The sequence below is a fragment of the Marmota marmota genome, unplaced genomic scaffold (genome assembly GCF_001458135.2).
Source record: "Marmota marmota marmota unplaced genomic scaffold, marMar, whole genome shotgun sequence".
Taxonomy (NCBI): domain Eukaryota; kingdom Metazoa; phylum Chordata; class Mammalia; order Rodentia; family Sciuridae; genus Marmota; species Marmota marmota.
The window spans coordinates 25,217,474-25,231,619 of record NW_026000211.1 but is presented as its reverse complement, the minus strand read 5'-3'; the positions used below and the strand labels follow the sequence as shown (position 1 = coordinate 25,231,619).

At 39.3% G+C, this 14,146-nt stretch overlaps 1 protein-coding gene across 5 annotated transcripts in view; it reads left to right on the top strand.

Annotated features, from left to right (window-relative positions):
* Window positions 1–14,146, top strand: part of Palld (palladin, cytoskeletal associated protein) — a 372,211-nt gene that overhangs the window by 150,500 nt on the left and 207,565 nt on the right. For all 5 annotated transcript variants that reach the window (XM_048791698.1, XM_048791699.1, XM_048791702.1 and 2 more), the window contains 3 exons: window positions 9,137–9,203; window positions 10,328–10,433; window positions 13,341–13,415. In XM_048791698.1, the coding sequence (XP_048647655.1) occupies window positions 9,137–9,203; window positions 10,328–10,433; window positions 13,341–13,415 (248 nt within the window). The remainder of the gene's footprint in view (window positions 1–9,136; window positions 9,204–10,327; window positions 10,434–13,340; window positions 13,416–14,146) is intronic.

Genomic DNA, 14,146 nt, shown 5'->3' with positions numbered 1-14,146 from the left:
GTAGAAAGAATATTAACAACCTTGAGATCTCTACTACCTTAGTCTTCATATTCTAAACATACTTTTTAGTTGCAGATGACACAATACCTTTATTTTATTTATTTATTTTTATGTGGTGCTAAGAATCGAACCCTGTGCCTCACACATGCTAGGCAAGTGATCTACCACTGAGCCACAACTCCAGGCCCCTTAATCTTCATTTTTAAAAACTTTTTAAAACTGTTTAATAACACCACATTTCTTCATTGTTTAAAGTGGAAGAAAACTCCATCAAAAATTGACCCCCAAAAAATTAGTTTCAAAGATTTCTCTTACTGCTGACTGAAAGTATACACCTTTACTTTTAATAAACGGACCCACTATGTTGTATTTGAAAACAAAGATCTTCAAGCTCTTTAAGGAATTTCATCCTCTTAATAAATAAAAAATAAATAAAAGTGACATTTTATATGCAATAATAAGTAATACTCATGTGATACTTATAAAATGCACACACATACACATAAACCATTTAAATTTTGTTGTAATCCTTTGAGGCATAATTATTCTGTTCTTACAAAAAGAAAACTGAGACTGAGAGAGGATAAAGGGACTGTTGCAAGTCACATAAGAATTGGAACTCAGGCTGTCTTACTCCATGGTCCACATTCTTAGTTTCTATAAAAACCACTTCACAAAGGTAATCTGAAGAATGAAAAGAAAAAAAATTTAAAAGAATAGGAAAGATATTCTTAACCACTGTATCCTACTGATAGGTATTCAAAGTGCTACATGAATGAAAAAATAAATGAAAAGATTTTTAACATTTTGCTAATGAGTTAGCAATAAATTTTATTCCTGGGTAGGCAGTGTAGGACACTTCTTGAAGTATTTTAGAATGCAGTGAAGGGAACTTAAACTTCCAATTTAAAAAAAAAAACAAAAAAACAAAAAACCCTATTTGCTAATAGTGATCAGATTTGTCTCCAAATCCAAGTTCACAAACAACACTTTAAAATGGAATGCTTTATTTGCTTCTAGGATTGCTAGAAATATGGTAAATTTGGATCATACTACTTTTATACTTTAGATGTTAAATGAAATCACATTAGATTTTTTCTTCTTTTCTCTTTTTTTTGGCGGGGGGGGGGTACCAGAGATTGGACTCAGGGGCACTCAACCACTGAGCCACATTCCCAGCCCTGTTTTGTATTTTTATATAGAGACAGGGTCTCACTGAATTGCTCAGCACCTCACCATTGCTGAGGCTGGCTTTGAGCTTGTGATCCTCCTGTCTCAGCCTCCCAAGCAGCTGTCATGCCCTACTGTGCCTGGCAAAATCACATTAGATTTAAAGAATATCCTGTAACTTAATTTAAGTAAGAGTTCATCAATTTAATTCAAACAACACTTATTAATGCCCTAATAAGTGCTACACAATGTAGTATAAATAAGGTTAAAATAGTCTCTGGGTGTCAGGGCATTCCCAATCTAACAAGGATGAACACATTTTTAAAAAATGAACTAAAACCAGAATATGAAATGGTAAGTAATATTGTAAGTGGTATAGAGAAATCTAAAGTATTATAAAGATACAAATGAACTTAAAAAGTTAATTGCAAAATATGTAAGATAAACTACTCTTATATCCAAAAGTCATTTCTCTACCCCTGAAACCAGTTTCAGTATCTAATTCTGGTGGCCCCCAAACATTGATCTTTAATTTTGTTTAAGTTAATAAATAAAATAGTAATTTTTAAAATAGTAGTTAAAAATGTAGAGAGAATACTACCAACCTTGAAATCTCTACTACCTTAATCTTCATATTCTAAACATATTTTTTAGTTGCAGATGACACAATACCTTTATTTTATTTATTTTAATGTGGTGATAAGACTCGAACCCTGTGCCTCACATATGCTAGGCAAGTGATCTACCACTGAGCCACAACCCCAGGACTCAGTGGTAGAAGCTTTAAACCTTGTAGTCCTCTTCTGCCTATGAACTCAACTGGTTGAGCCACTCCACTCGAGTTTTGTATGCAGTGTAGATTTCGTGTTCAGGACTTCAATAAAGATGGTGAATTTCTACTAGAATAGTTTTCCTGGTGATACCACTAAACATCCTTATGCAGCTAACCAGCCATCAAGCATTTGTGACTTTAGATAGCTTGTGTGTGACTTTAGAAAAATTGAAGGGAGGGTTAAAGGAGCTAGACATAACAAGAAGAAAGACCTATTAAGAGACATCTTTGTAAGACTAACAAAGTGCTTTAGAAAACTGGCTCATTACCTTGTGAAATGTGGGCAAAAACTTTTTTCTAGAGCAAGTAATTTTAGTGTATTTTTATCCCTGAGAACAATTACATGCTATGAGAGAGAGCCTCCTAGGCTCATATCATCACTTAAAGTCAGAAGTATTTAAATTTATGAATTTCAGTTCTGCGTTAGTGTCAGGCATGTCACAACGGAGCTGCTTCCTAAGGCACATGGCCGTTACTACATCGTCATGCAGTCACTAGGAGGCTATTAGAGGGAAGGAAGTTTTCTGTACAATTTTAAATTTCAATGAAACTTCTGAAAGTTTAACACCCTAAAAGCTGAAAATGGTCTAACTTCTGCCATCCTACACATCAAATTTTAGAAGGAAACAAAAGAAATGATAGCTCAAGAAGAATAGCTAGGGCTGGGGTTGTGGCTCAGCGGTAGAGCGCTCACCTAACATGTGCAAGGCCCTGGGTTCGATCCTCAGCACCACATAAAAACAAATACAATAAGTCTATTGTGTCCAACTACAACTAAGAAGAAGAATAGCTAGCATACATTTAGTGTTCAGTAGGAAAATACTGCTCTTAGTTTTTACATGGGATATCTCATTTGATCCTTACAAAAATCACCCAAATCTACAGTTGAAGAAACTGAAGATGAGGGAGGCTTAGTAGTGATCAAAATGGCATACACACACACACACACGCACACACACACAGGAGTCAAGGATTCAAACCCAAGCAGTCTGACTCGAGTCTTCCCTCTTTGCTGCTACAAAATAAAATGCAAAGTTACTCATTATCATGGGGGCCACTGTGACCCTCACCTTCATGGGGTTTCAGAACTTAGGATCTGAGAATGCCATTTTTTCAGGGCACATAACTGAGCACTTTCCAGCCATCATCAAGTTGCTACTGTAAGGCAGGCAGTTCCAGCAGCAGGAGCATATCGGTGAACAAGACAGGTGCCGACACTTCGAAGAAGAGGGCAAGGGAGCCAGCAAACTCATAAATGACTGCAGACACCAGCAAGTCTGTGAGGGAAATGGAGGTAGCTGACAGGACAGGGTGATCAGGAAGGCCACTCTGAAGAAATGACAGTTGATCAAAGACCAAGAAGAAGCCCATAGGGAATACTGGGGAAAGGGGTCTACAGCTAGATAGGGTCGGATACAAATGACCTGGATGGGGAAGAGCAGAGTGCTGAAGTAACTGAGGAAATCTAGGGCAGCTGGAACATCATCAGTCAGGGTATGTGAGACATGGGGCCTTATGGTCACTGTTAGCAATTTGGTCTGCATTGTAAGTCAAATTGCAATACTGGGAATGGACCCAGGGCCTCAAGCATGCTAGGCAAGTGCTCTACCACTGAGCTACCTCCCCAGCCCTTTTCATTTGTATTTTTAACCGTTGCTTTGACTTATAATCAGGGAGACCAGTTAGAAGCCTCCTGCATCAGGACAGAAGAGCTTCAGTGGTGTTGCAGGAGGATGCGGTATAAATAGGAACAGCTCAGAGATAGACATCAAAAGCCCTGCAGTGGGTTAGATGTGGGATGAAAAGAATCAGGTGTGAATATGCTGTGGATTTCAGCTCTGCCATTTGTGTGGACAGTGTTGCCAATGGAGAAGAAGATGGGGGGTTAAGGGATTGAGTGCTGTGCTGTGAACATAAATTTGAAATCTGTGTCTGGATAGCCAAACAGATGGGAGAAGTCTGTTAGTCAGACATATGAATATAGTCCAGTACACAGAGCGAGAAAACTCTGGAGCCTCCACACATAGATGGTAATGGTGGGACTGGATGCACTCCCAGACAGATCAGCTAGGGAGAAGAGAGAAGGGCCTGAGCCTGAGCCTGTGATACTGGTACACATTGAGGTTCCAAGAAGAGCTGCCAGCAAAAGAGAGTAAGAAAGAAGAGCCCCTGGGGCAGGACAGAGCCAAGGCAGAGTGGTGGTGGGGGGCGGGGGGGAGCGAGGCAAATTGTGTTAGGAAGAAGGGAGGTGCTGGCCATGTCCACCCCTGCTGAGAGGTCAGTCAGATGAGGGCAGGGAGGAAACCACTGGATTAGGCAACTGGGAATGTTGTTGATTTTAGCAAGAGGGGCTTGGGAATTCAAGAGAAGACCAAAGGTCAAATACAATGACCTGAGTCAAGTTTGCAAAATATGGAAGTAGCAGATATTAGATACTCAGTGGGAAGGCTTGCTTGACCACCAGCAAAGAAACTAGAAAAGCCAGTAACTAGATACATATATAGAGTCACAAAAGATGTTTTTGTTGTTATTGTTGTTACTGTTGTTGTTGTTTTGAGCCAGGAATTTCTAGAATGTGTCTCTATGCTGATGAGAATAGTGCAACAGAGAAAAATATGTTATTTAGGAGAACAAGATGGAAAGCAGAAAGGAAATGGAGTGTGGCCCACATGTGTACTGGGAGGGGAGGGGAGTGTCCTTTAGGACTGTATGACAGGAGATGGTCTCAAGAGTAGGAAAGATAAACACAAACACATAAAATAAACAGACATCTCAACTTTCCACTCCTCCCTCCTCCTATGATTGTAAAATGGATTATATAGATCATTACAGTTTTAAGAGCTCCAGAGAGGGTGCCATGGTGGTCCTGAAATACGGGTTGAAGGAAGCTGAATTAAACCAGACCTGTGGTTAAGGGGGATTTGGATCCAGTGGCGTGGAGGACAAGGAAGCATTACAAATGTAGAGGCTGGACAGGAATGCAGAAGTCTGATGTGGGTGGGTGGATGCTGCTTGACACTTATTTTTAGGTTCTGAGTGTTATGAATGATCAGATAAAATGTCGCTGCACTCCTTTAAGTTTGGAAGCGTTTTGTGATGTGATGTGGATAATTGCTTCTGCTTCCCAGTAAGGTAAAGCCCAAGAGGCCAGGACCATGCAGTACCTCAACATCTGGCAATGGGTAGATGAAGGCTGGGCATAGCTCCCGTTTGCTAGATTTTAAAAACCTGTGAAGGGAACCTGAAGGAGTCTCAGCACACCTTGGGCCCACACATTGTTTAAAAGTAATTTTTTAATAATATTTTATGAAGTGCATAGTTTCATGCTCTGTGACCTTGAACCTTACTCAATGGCTCTGTGTTCTGTCTCTTCATCTGTACCTGGAGAAAATGAGATTCTTGTCAGGATTGAATGACTTAATCCCCTACAGTGGTACCTGGCACATGATGTAGGAAATTATGACTTTGTTTTGTTTTGTTGGTGGTGCTGGGGATTGAACCCAGGGCCCTGACTGTGACCATGGTAAGTGCACATTCTACAATTGTGCACGCTGTACAACTGACGGTCACTGTTAGGATGCTGATCTTTTTCCTGTACGTGTACATATTTCACTTCACATGCTCTTTTGTACCTTGATTCTTTTTTTTTTTTTTAATTTAGTCTATCCTCTCACAAACATCTATCCCTGTCATTAAACATTCCTTTCTCCTGACCAGCAGGTGCAAAGCAGATGACTGGAGGGAGGGACAGAATGGGAGAGGGAGGGGAAGAATCGCCCTGAAGGGAAGGAAGGGAATTTACTGGCACAGAGAGAGGGATTTGATCTGTCTTCTGCAAGAGCTGCTCTGACACCTGAGATATAAGGTGACATTGAGATTTTTACAAGGGTTGGACAGGTGCACAAAACAAACAAATGTATTCTCATTCTGGGTACACAAACTTTTTTTTTTTACTCTACCTTTTACTCTGAAAATCACCTATAAAAGGTACCAAGAATTTTTTTTTTTTTGTGTGTGTGTGTGTGTGTGTGTGTGTGGTGGTGCTGTGGATTGAACCAGGACCTCACACATTCTAGGTGCAAGTCCTTAACCACTAACAACTAAGCAGCATCCCTAGCCCAAGAATGACTTTTTAAACAGAGGTCATCAGAACACTTTTTTTTTGGGGGGGGGGGGNAAGACCGAGAATGATTTCTGCCATAATTCTCATAGAAATTCAGCATACATTGGTGAAGTCAAAGCTCTAAAAATGTTCTGTAGTGAAGATAGATGTTTAACTTTGTTTAACCCAGGAGAACCTTACCACTGAGCCACACCCCCCCAGCTTCCCAGCCCTTTTCTTTTTTATTTTGAGACAGCGTCTCCCTAAGTTGCTGAGGCTGGCCTCAAACTTGCAATCCTCCCTTCTCAGCCTGCAGTCACTGGGATTACAGGCATGCCGCTGTTCCTGGCATCAGAAGATTTTTTTTTTTTTTAATGATTCAAATATTTAGAGTCACGTGAAAAGTAGCTGCTTGTCTCCCTGACTTCTAGCCACTTAGAGAGTGTCTGGGATCATTCCTGCAGGACGTTAGCCACCCCTCTCCTTCTCCAAAACACTTTTATGATTCCAAGAAAACTAGTCTCTCAGGTTTCCCAGCCTTTCTGATAATCGTAGCTTTCCTGGTGACTCATCCGGGATTCCCCTGCTGGGCTCCCCCCACCTCCTAGTCACACTTCCTCCTGGCCTACAGTTTGTGCTGGATGGTCTGTTGTTTGTTTTTCCCTTTTTTTCTATTACACCCCCTTAGTCCTGCACAGTTAATTTCACCATCAGCCTTCTCAGTGCCCAGACATGTCAGCCCCAATGTGCCAGCCCTGCCCATACTAGCCTCTGCTGCTGCCTTACTACATGCCCCCCTCTACTTGCATGGTCTGCTCGTGTCCCCAGACAAGCTTTGTGATTCCCTTATTCTATGTGTTCATTCCAACAGAAGCTACAGGCCAGCCCTGTGCATGAAGCTAAGCACCATGAGGAACACAGACATGCAGAGCACATGAAAGTCACAGGGCATAGGAAGGTCACAGACCACGAGTTCAAAACACTTGTGTGCAGTCCTGTCACCAACACTTTCTAGTCATATGACCTCATACAAACTGCCTGACCATGTGGTTCTCAGGTTTCCTCTCTATAACTTGGACATAACTCACTTCTTAGGTTCATTATTAAAATAATTAAATGATATAAAGAAAGCGCCGGGCAGACAGTCAGGCAAGTAGTAAGTTCTCACAAATTGATAGTTCCCTTCCTAACCCTGCCTCCGTTCTCAGAGAACTAATAGTTTTCTAGCAGGTATGATAAGTGGCATGTGTGATGCAAAGAAGAACACAGGGAAGTCAAAGACAGAGCACATAAAAATGGCTGGGCTGATCTAATGTCAAGGCAGAATACCAAGAAAAGAGTGAGTAGGCTAGACCGAGGAAAGCAAATACTGCAACTATAGGTACAAAGTAGAGCAAGAACAAGGAGGAAAGCCCTCACCTCCCCGGGTCCTGAGGGAGCCCTCCCCTGCCTCCGACTTAAAATTACAACCCCATCACATCCCCCTCTGCCTACACTCCAGCACCCCCACTCCATCTTTTGCCCATTTTCCTCACCACCATGTCCTGTATTTCATTATCTCTTCTATTGCCTGTGTCCTCCAAGAGCACACACTCCACAAGGACAGGGATTTGTGTATGTGCCTGCTTCACTGCTATATCCCCTCACCTGTGGAATATACCCCAGTGAGTATGTTTGACGCCCTGCATCAGGATGATATGACTTGGAAATGCAGGAAGAAAATCGGGTTGGAAATCACAAAGGCCAATGAAATGTCAGATTTGGGGAGTTTTAATTTTCTGAGACTCGTACATCATCTAGTTCTTTAACAGGAAAGGTGTGCTGTAGGAGCATGAATGAATGTGGCAGGGAGAGAAATGGGAAAACGAGATAAGCATCTATTGCACTAGTCCAGGAGCCAGGTGAAGAAAGCCCACAGTGGATGGTAGTTATAGAAATAAGTAGGAAGGGACGAAGCAAACATTCCAGCCGAGTTACAAAGCATGTCTGTGTTCAACATCAACAAAAGACAAGAGCGTATACCAACAGAGTCACAGGAGGAAATTCTAGACAGCCATTCAAGAGAATTGAGTGAACTTATGTATTCTGCACGTACTGATAGACAAAAGTATCTATTTAGAAGTGGTACTTAGAGTAAGAATCCATTTGCATAAATATGTACATAAATATATGTGTGTTGATACATTTACCTTATCTGAAAAATACAATCCCAACATGTGCCTGATGGCATTTAGGGAGGTACCCTCAGATCTTAACTATTATATTGCTCAATTCTGTACCATTTGGTTATTTTTCTATAAGCCTGTGTTATTTTGCAAGATAATTTTAACAACCCAAATGAAATGTATTTTATAAAATGAAATATCAAGAATATACTTTTAACCATTGCAGTTACTTTAAGTTTGCCACTTAGAATCTCTTGACGTACAATATGTAAACATTAAAATCTGAGTGCAGTTTACCATTAGACTAAAACTCTGATGTGATTCTCTATTCAAGAATAGAAATTATACAATTGAGTTTGGGAGGGCACGGTCCAAAATCAGAGGCCCTCTTATCCAAGACTGAAGCTACTGTCATATACTTGAATTTAGCCAAGAGTCAAAAAATATCTTCTGATTAATGAATAATAAAGAGATTAATAATCCACACCATGTAATCTCCTAGGATTAAAGTTTAAAATCATGAGTATTTTCCCACACAGACACACACATTTATTTCTTTATTTTTAAGCCATGTAAAAGTGTAATTGTGATGGCCAAAGTGATAAAAAATGAAACTGATAATAAAGCTGGCTTTAAAAGCATACTGCTTTAAAAAAAAAAAGAGCTATTTACAATAATTCTTTTTTTAAATAATTTTTTGAAGAGTCCAATAAAATGATATGAATCTGAATCATTTTCTATTTTATTGTGTATTTAGACCAAAACTAAGACTTTGTAGTTTACTATTTAAAGATGAGGAACATTACTCTGAAATTATAGATACCACTGAATCTTAACTTTATCCTTATTTTTTAAATGCTTTCCCAGGAGCCAGTTCCACAGATTCTGACAGTGAAAGTTTAGCTTTCAAGTCAAAAGCTGGAGCTATGCCACAGTAAGTACCTATGATTTCATTGCTCATCTCTATAACAAGGAATGGCAACCAAATTTGGGGACACTTATCCAGGTGTGCTGTGCTTGACTGGAAAAGGACATCTGACAGTCATTGGAAATCCTGTATTTCAAGTTGGAACAAGGTTTAACTTATAAATTTGCCCTCTGAAGTCTGCATTTCATTATCAGTGTGCCCAAACCAACCATATACAAGGGTAGTTTCAAAGACAACCATCTAACTGATAGTAATTCCTATAAGGACATATGGATTATTCAGAAAACATAAAATATCTTAATTATTTGGTAAAAATTACTAGAATTTGGTAGAAAACCCCATTGATGTTGAGATGTGCTAACAAATGTCTTTATTTGCTAGTAGACACATGATAGTTACATTCATTCAAAATGCTAACTACCCCAGTTTGATTATTGAACATTGTATATGTGCACCAAATTATCACATTGTACCTAGTAAATTTGTACAATTCAAACAATAATGAAATGATATATAAACTTAAGTCTATCCATTCAGCATCAAATAATCCCAGATTCTAAAGGGACCTTATATGATCATGTACTTAACATCTCTCATTTCAGACAAAAAGCTCAAGTTCAATAAAGTGATGTTACTTGCTTGAGGGTACATGGCCAGCTCTTTTACAATGGTGGACCTAGACACTGACTCTTCTTAATCTTTCTCTTATACCTCAATAACACTTATGCACCAAGACAAGACAAAAAACGCTCAACAAAATTGGAAACCAGAATGAAGAACAGCTGCTAAATGGAAAATAGCCAAAACTTTGAATTAAATATGGGACCCTAACCCTAAAGATTTTAAATATTTACTTTTAAACATTAGGCCTCTTCCAAGTATTAGGATTCTCAGGGTTAATACTTTTGAATCTTTTACAAAGATTCTAAATTATTTCACTCAATATCCAGAAGGTACATTCTGTGTTCATGCTGACTACAGCTTTTCAAGCTTGTAAGTTGAGCTTCAATTTCTGAAATAGTGACAGTTGAAGTATACAGAAAGAAACCCAGCTCTTCTGTAGAAATATTTCAAAGAAAAATTCCAGCTAAAAAATTCTAACTGGACATCTGCCTTCCCCTATTTTCCAGAGCTCAAAAGAAAACAACTTCCGTGTCCTTGACAATAGGATCATCATCTCCAAAGACAGGAGTGACTACAGCTGTGATTCAGCCATTGTCTGTCCCTGTTCAACAGGTAATTGTGCCTCAGGCCAGATCCCACAAGGAATTGAATTCATTAGCAAACTGCTTAGTTTTAAGAATATCACTTTGATTCTAACTAGCAGACATCCTAAAAATATTTTCTAAGTGGAAACAGAGCTGGGAGAAAAGAAAATGGTAGGTACTGTTCTTCCTTTAATTCCGCTAAAAATTTTCTTTAATCAAATCCACACCACCAATTAGCCAACACCTGTGTTTGTATTGGAAACTCAATGATATCTGTTTTAGCTATAACTATTGGATTCCTTCACATAAATTTTCTCTTCCAATTAGCCAAATTCATTAGCTCATCTAAAAGACAAGAAAAGTCCACATACCCACAGAAAGCTTTCCCAGCCCGAGAAGCTAAACAGAAAACAAGAAAAAAAATTAAAGTTACTGGCCTTCACCATAGTTTCTCATACTGCTTTTATCTCATTATAAGAGTCCATTATCCAAGAAAGAACAGTAATACAAATTAGCAATGAATGGTAGTGAGTTTACTTTGTAAACCAAAGACATGAAGTTTTTAAAATATATATATATATAAACTGTTAAATGTCTCTAAATCACTGCTAGAAGACTATCCTTAAATATAATATTTATGATAATATGGGTGGGTCCAGTTGGGGTGCAGGTTCTTGGCTTTGGAAACAAAGAACTGAGCCAGACATGCAGAAGTAACAGGCTGAGCATAGATTTAGTGAAAGAACATTCTATAAAGTGGAGCTAATTGGTCTGGAAGGAGTGGCTCAAGGCCTGGATGTCTGGGCCACTCTTACATGCTGAGCTGTGCTTCATCCCTTTTCTGTGGACATGATTGAAAAATTTACCTTCTTTGTTTCCATTGGTTACTTTATTTCCACCCAATTAGAATACAGATCTTGTGGTGGGAGTTGCTAGGGTAATAAGCCCTCCTTGGTGGGATTTGCCATAGTAATGGAACTTACCATAAACAGAGACATGATGACCTATCTCCCTGTCTTGTACTCTGTCTGGCATTTTTCTTGTACCCTGCCTCCGCCATCTTGATGTCCCTCAACTCTTACCTTACTTACAGAGGGTTTTCCCATACTCTTGAAATATAAACCCATTTCTAACTAAAGGGTATGTCTTGTGAAAACCACTGTGCCTTTCATCAGCCTTTTTTAATCTGTTAAATATAGATATTTGAGTGACATTGTGACGTATACTATAATATGTGGAAAATGGAAACAGTAGGGAAAAGACATTTGGGCCCATCACCTTGAAAAGAATCAACCAGTCTAAGTTATTCAGAGAGGCATATGTAGTAAATATTTCCTTTAAACCCCTAAACCAGAGTGCAAAATTTATAGAAAAATCTCTGATTAAATCAGTGGATTTTGTGTGTGTGTGTGTGTGTGTTTGATGTTTAAATATCTAGCAAGTATTTATTTGAATGCTGAGTACTGCACTAGACATGTCATATCAGAAAATATATATAGCCAGCCCCATTTCCAGACAGTTTATAAACTAGTCTGAGAAACAGGAAATATACACATGAAACACTTCTTAAGTATGGCAGAATTTATTAAGGGATAACGCAGTAACCTAAAAACAGAAAGCCACATTCATCTCTAGATATAAATACTATGATGATGTGAAGAGTACATTTTAAACTGATCTTAATTCTACAGTAACACTGAATGGAAGGTAATATATCCCACTTTTATAGTTGGGAGAATGTAGTATTCTGGAAAACTCCATCACTTTCTTATCACAGGCAATGTCACATAAAAGTTAATGCTCTGGAGTCAAGTTGCCTGGGTTCAGATCCCAGCTCTACCACTGCTTAAAGGACTTTGAGCAAATAAGGTAACCTCTCTGTGCCTCATTTGTTCATCTGCGAAATGGAGATAATAATACTGCCTGCCTCAGAGGGTTGTCATGAAGTTCAGTGAGGTAATCCTCACACGACACTTAATACCATGTCTAGTACAGAGTAAATACTGTAAAATGTTTGTGTATTTTTTGGATGGTGTTAGGTGAGACCCAGATCTCCCGAACCACAACCCAGTAAAAAATCTTTCAGGGATAATGAGTAAGATCCATCACTGTCTTAGCATCTCTTCAACTCAGCCAGTCTCCCCAGGGTCCTACAACGTATTAGGCACATAACATCAGATCACATCATCTTGGGTTAAGAATCTAACACCTGCTTGCCTCACAAGCACAAGGCCCTGGGTTCAATCCCCAGCACCACACACACACACACACACACACACACACACACACACAAAATGTAACACCCACTTATATAAGTGAATAAGTCCAGACTATTTGAAAATAAGTGATTGTACACAAAGAAATATTTTCCACTTACTGCTCTAAAATCCTTGTATTTTCCCAGAAATGAACACACTCAGTATTTCAGCACCATTTTTTACTTGAAAAAATTTTCCTCTTTTTTTTTTCTTCATTTCCTATAATCCCTTTCTTGAAAGAGCACAAATTAAAATTAAGATAGGTAGATGTCTGAAAATCTACTTTGCACTGCCAATAGCATATGCTATTTTGATTCAATGAATCCACACTATTTAAAAATAAAATATAATGTCTGTGAGAATTTCTAAAAAGACCCCTGTGGAAGTCCTACACACCGAAATCCATTTGGTAATAGCATTTAAAAGCTCGTGGATCCCCTAGGAGCCGGGGAACCTTTACCTCAAATATCCTTTTGAACAGAGAAGAGTAACAGATGTGAAATGAGGAAGGAGAACAATATCTGCTCTGTGAGTGGGCCAGCAGATGATGCATGGCAATACCCTACTTCGCTTGTTTCATTCAAGGGGAGCAATTTCAATAATGAAAGGTTTCTTTAGCCCATCTTTTCAACAATTTATATATTTAGAATCTGATCCATGTGTCTCTGCTTTTTCAGGTTCACAGCCCCACTTCATATCTCTGCCGACCTGATGGAACCACCACAGCCTGCTTTCCTCCTGTTTTTACGAAGGTCTGACATCTGGAAGACTCATTCTCTGTGTTTGCTTTGGTCCTTAAATTTCATTCACATGTGGCTTCACGTAGCAGTCTTTAAAAATTAAAATGAACAGATTAAGAGGCTGATTGTCATGGTTACCTTTGGGGTGAAATTGTTGCACAACTGTGATGTGACTCTCATCTTGTGAGAGGTCTAAGAGGCGTGGGTGTGAGCAGGGACTTGATAGGGCTTAAGATCTAGAGGGAAAGCCAAGACAGGTGGGAAAATAAAGACACAATGGGATGCTCAAAAGTTCTTTGGTTTCCCAAGGAAATTGCAGGAGAGATCTAGAAGGCTTTATAGAAATTTTAAAAATAATTTGCTCCATGTCAGTGATTTGATTTGACAGGTTGAATGATGTCCATTTCATTAGATGACTACTCAAGTCAGAAATTGTTCCATCTCTTTACTTTTCTTCTCCTCCTTCTCCTCCTCCTTCTTTGTGTGTGTGTGTGTACGTGTGTACACCAGGGATTTTGAAGCAAGGGGTGCTTAGCCACTGAGCCACATCCTCAGCCCTTTTAATTTTTATTTGGAGACAGGGCCTGACTAAGTTGCTGAGGCTGGCCTTGAACTTCAATCCTCCTGCCTTAGCCTCTGAGCTGCTGGGATTACAGGCATGTGCTACCACACCTGGCTGCTTCTTCTTCTTCCTCCTCCTCCTCCTCCTCCTCCTCCTCCTCCTCCCTGTCTCTTATACAAAT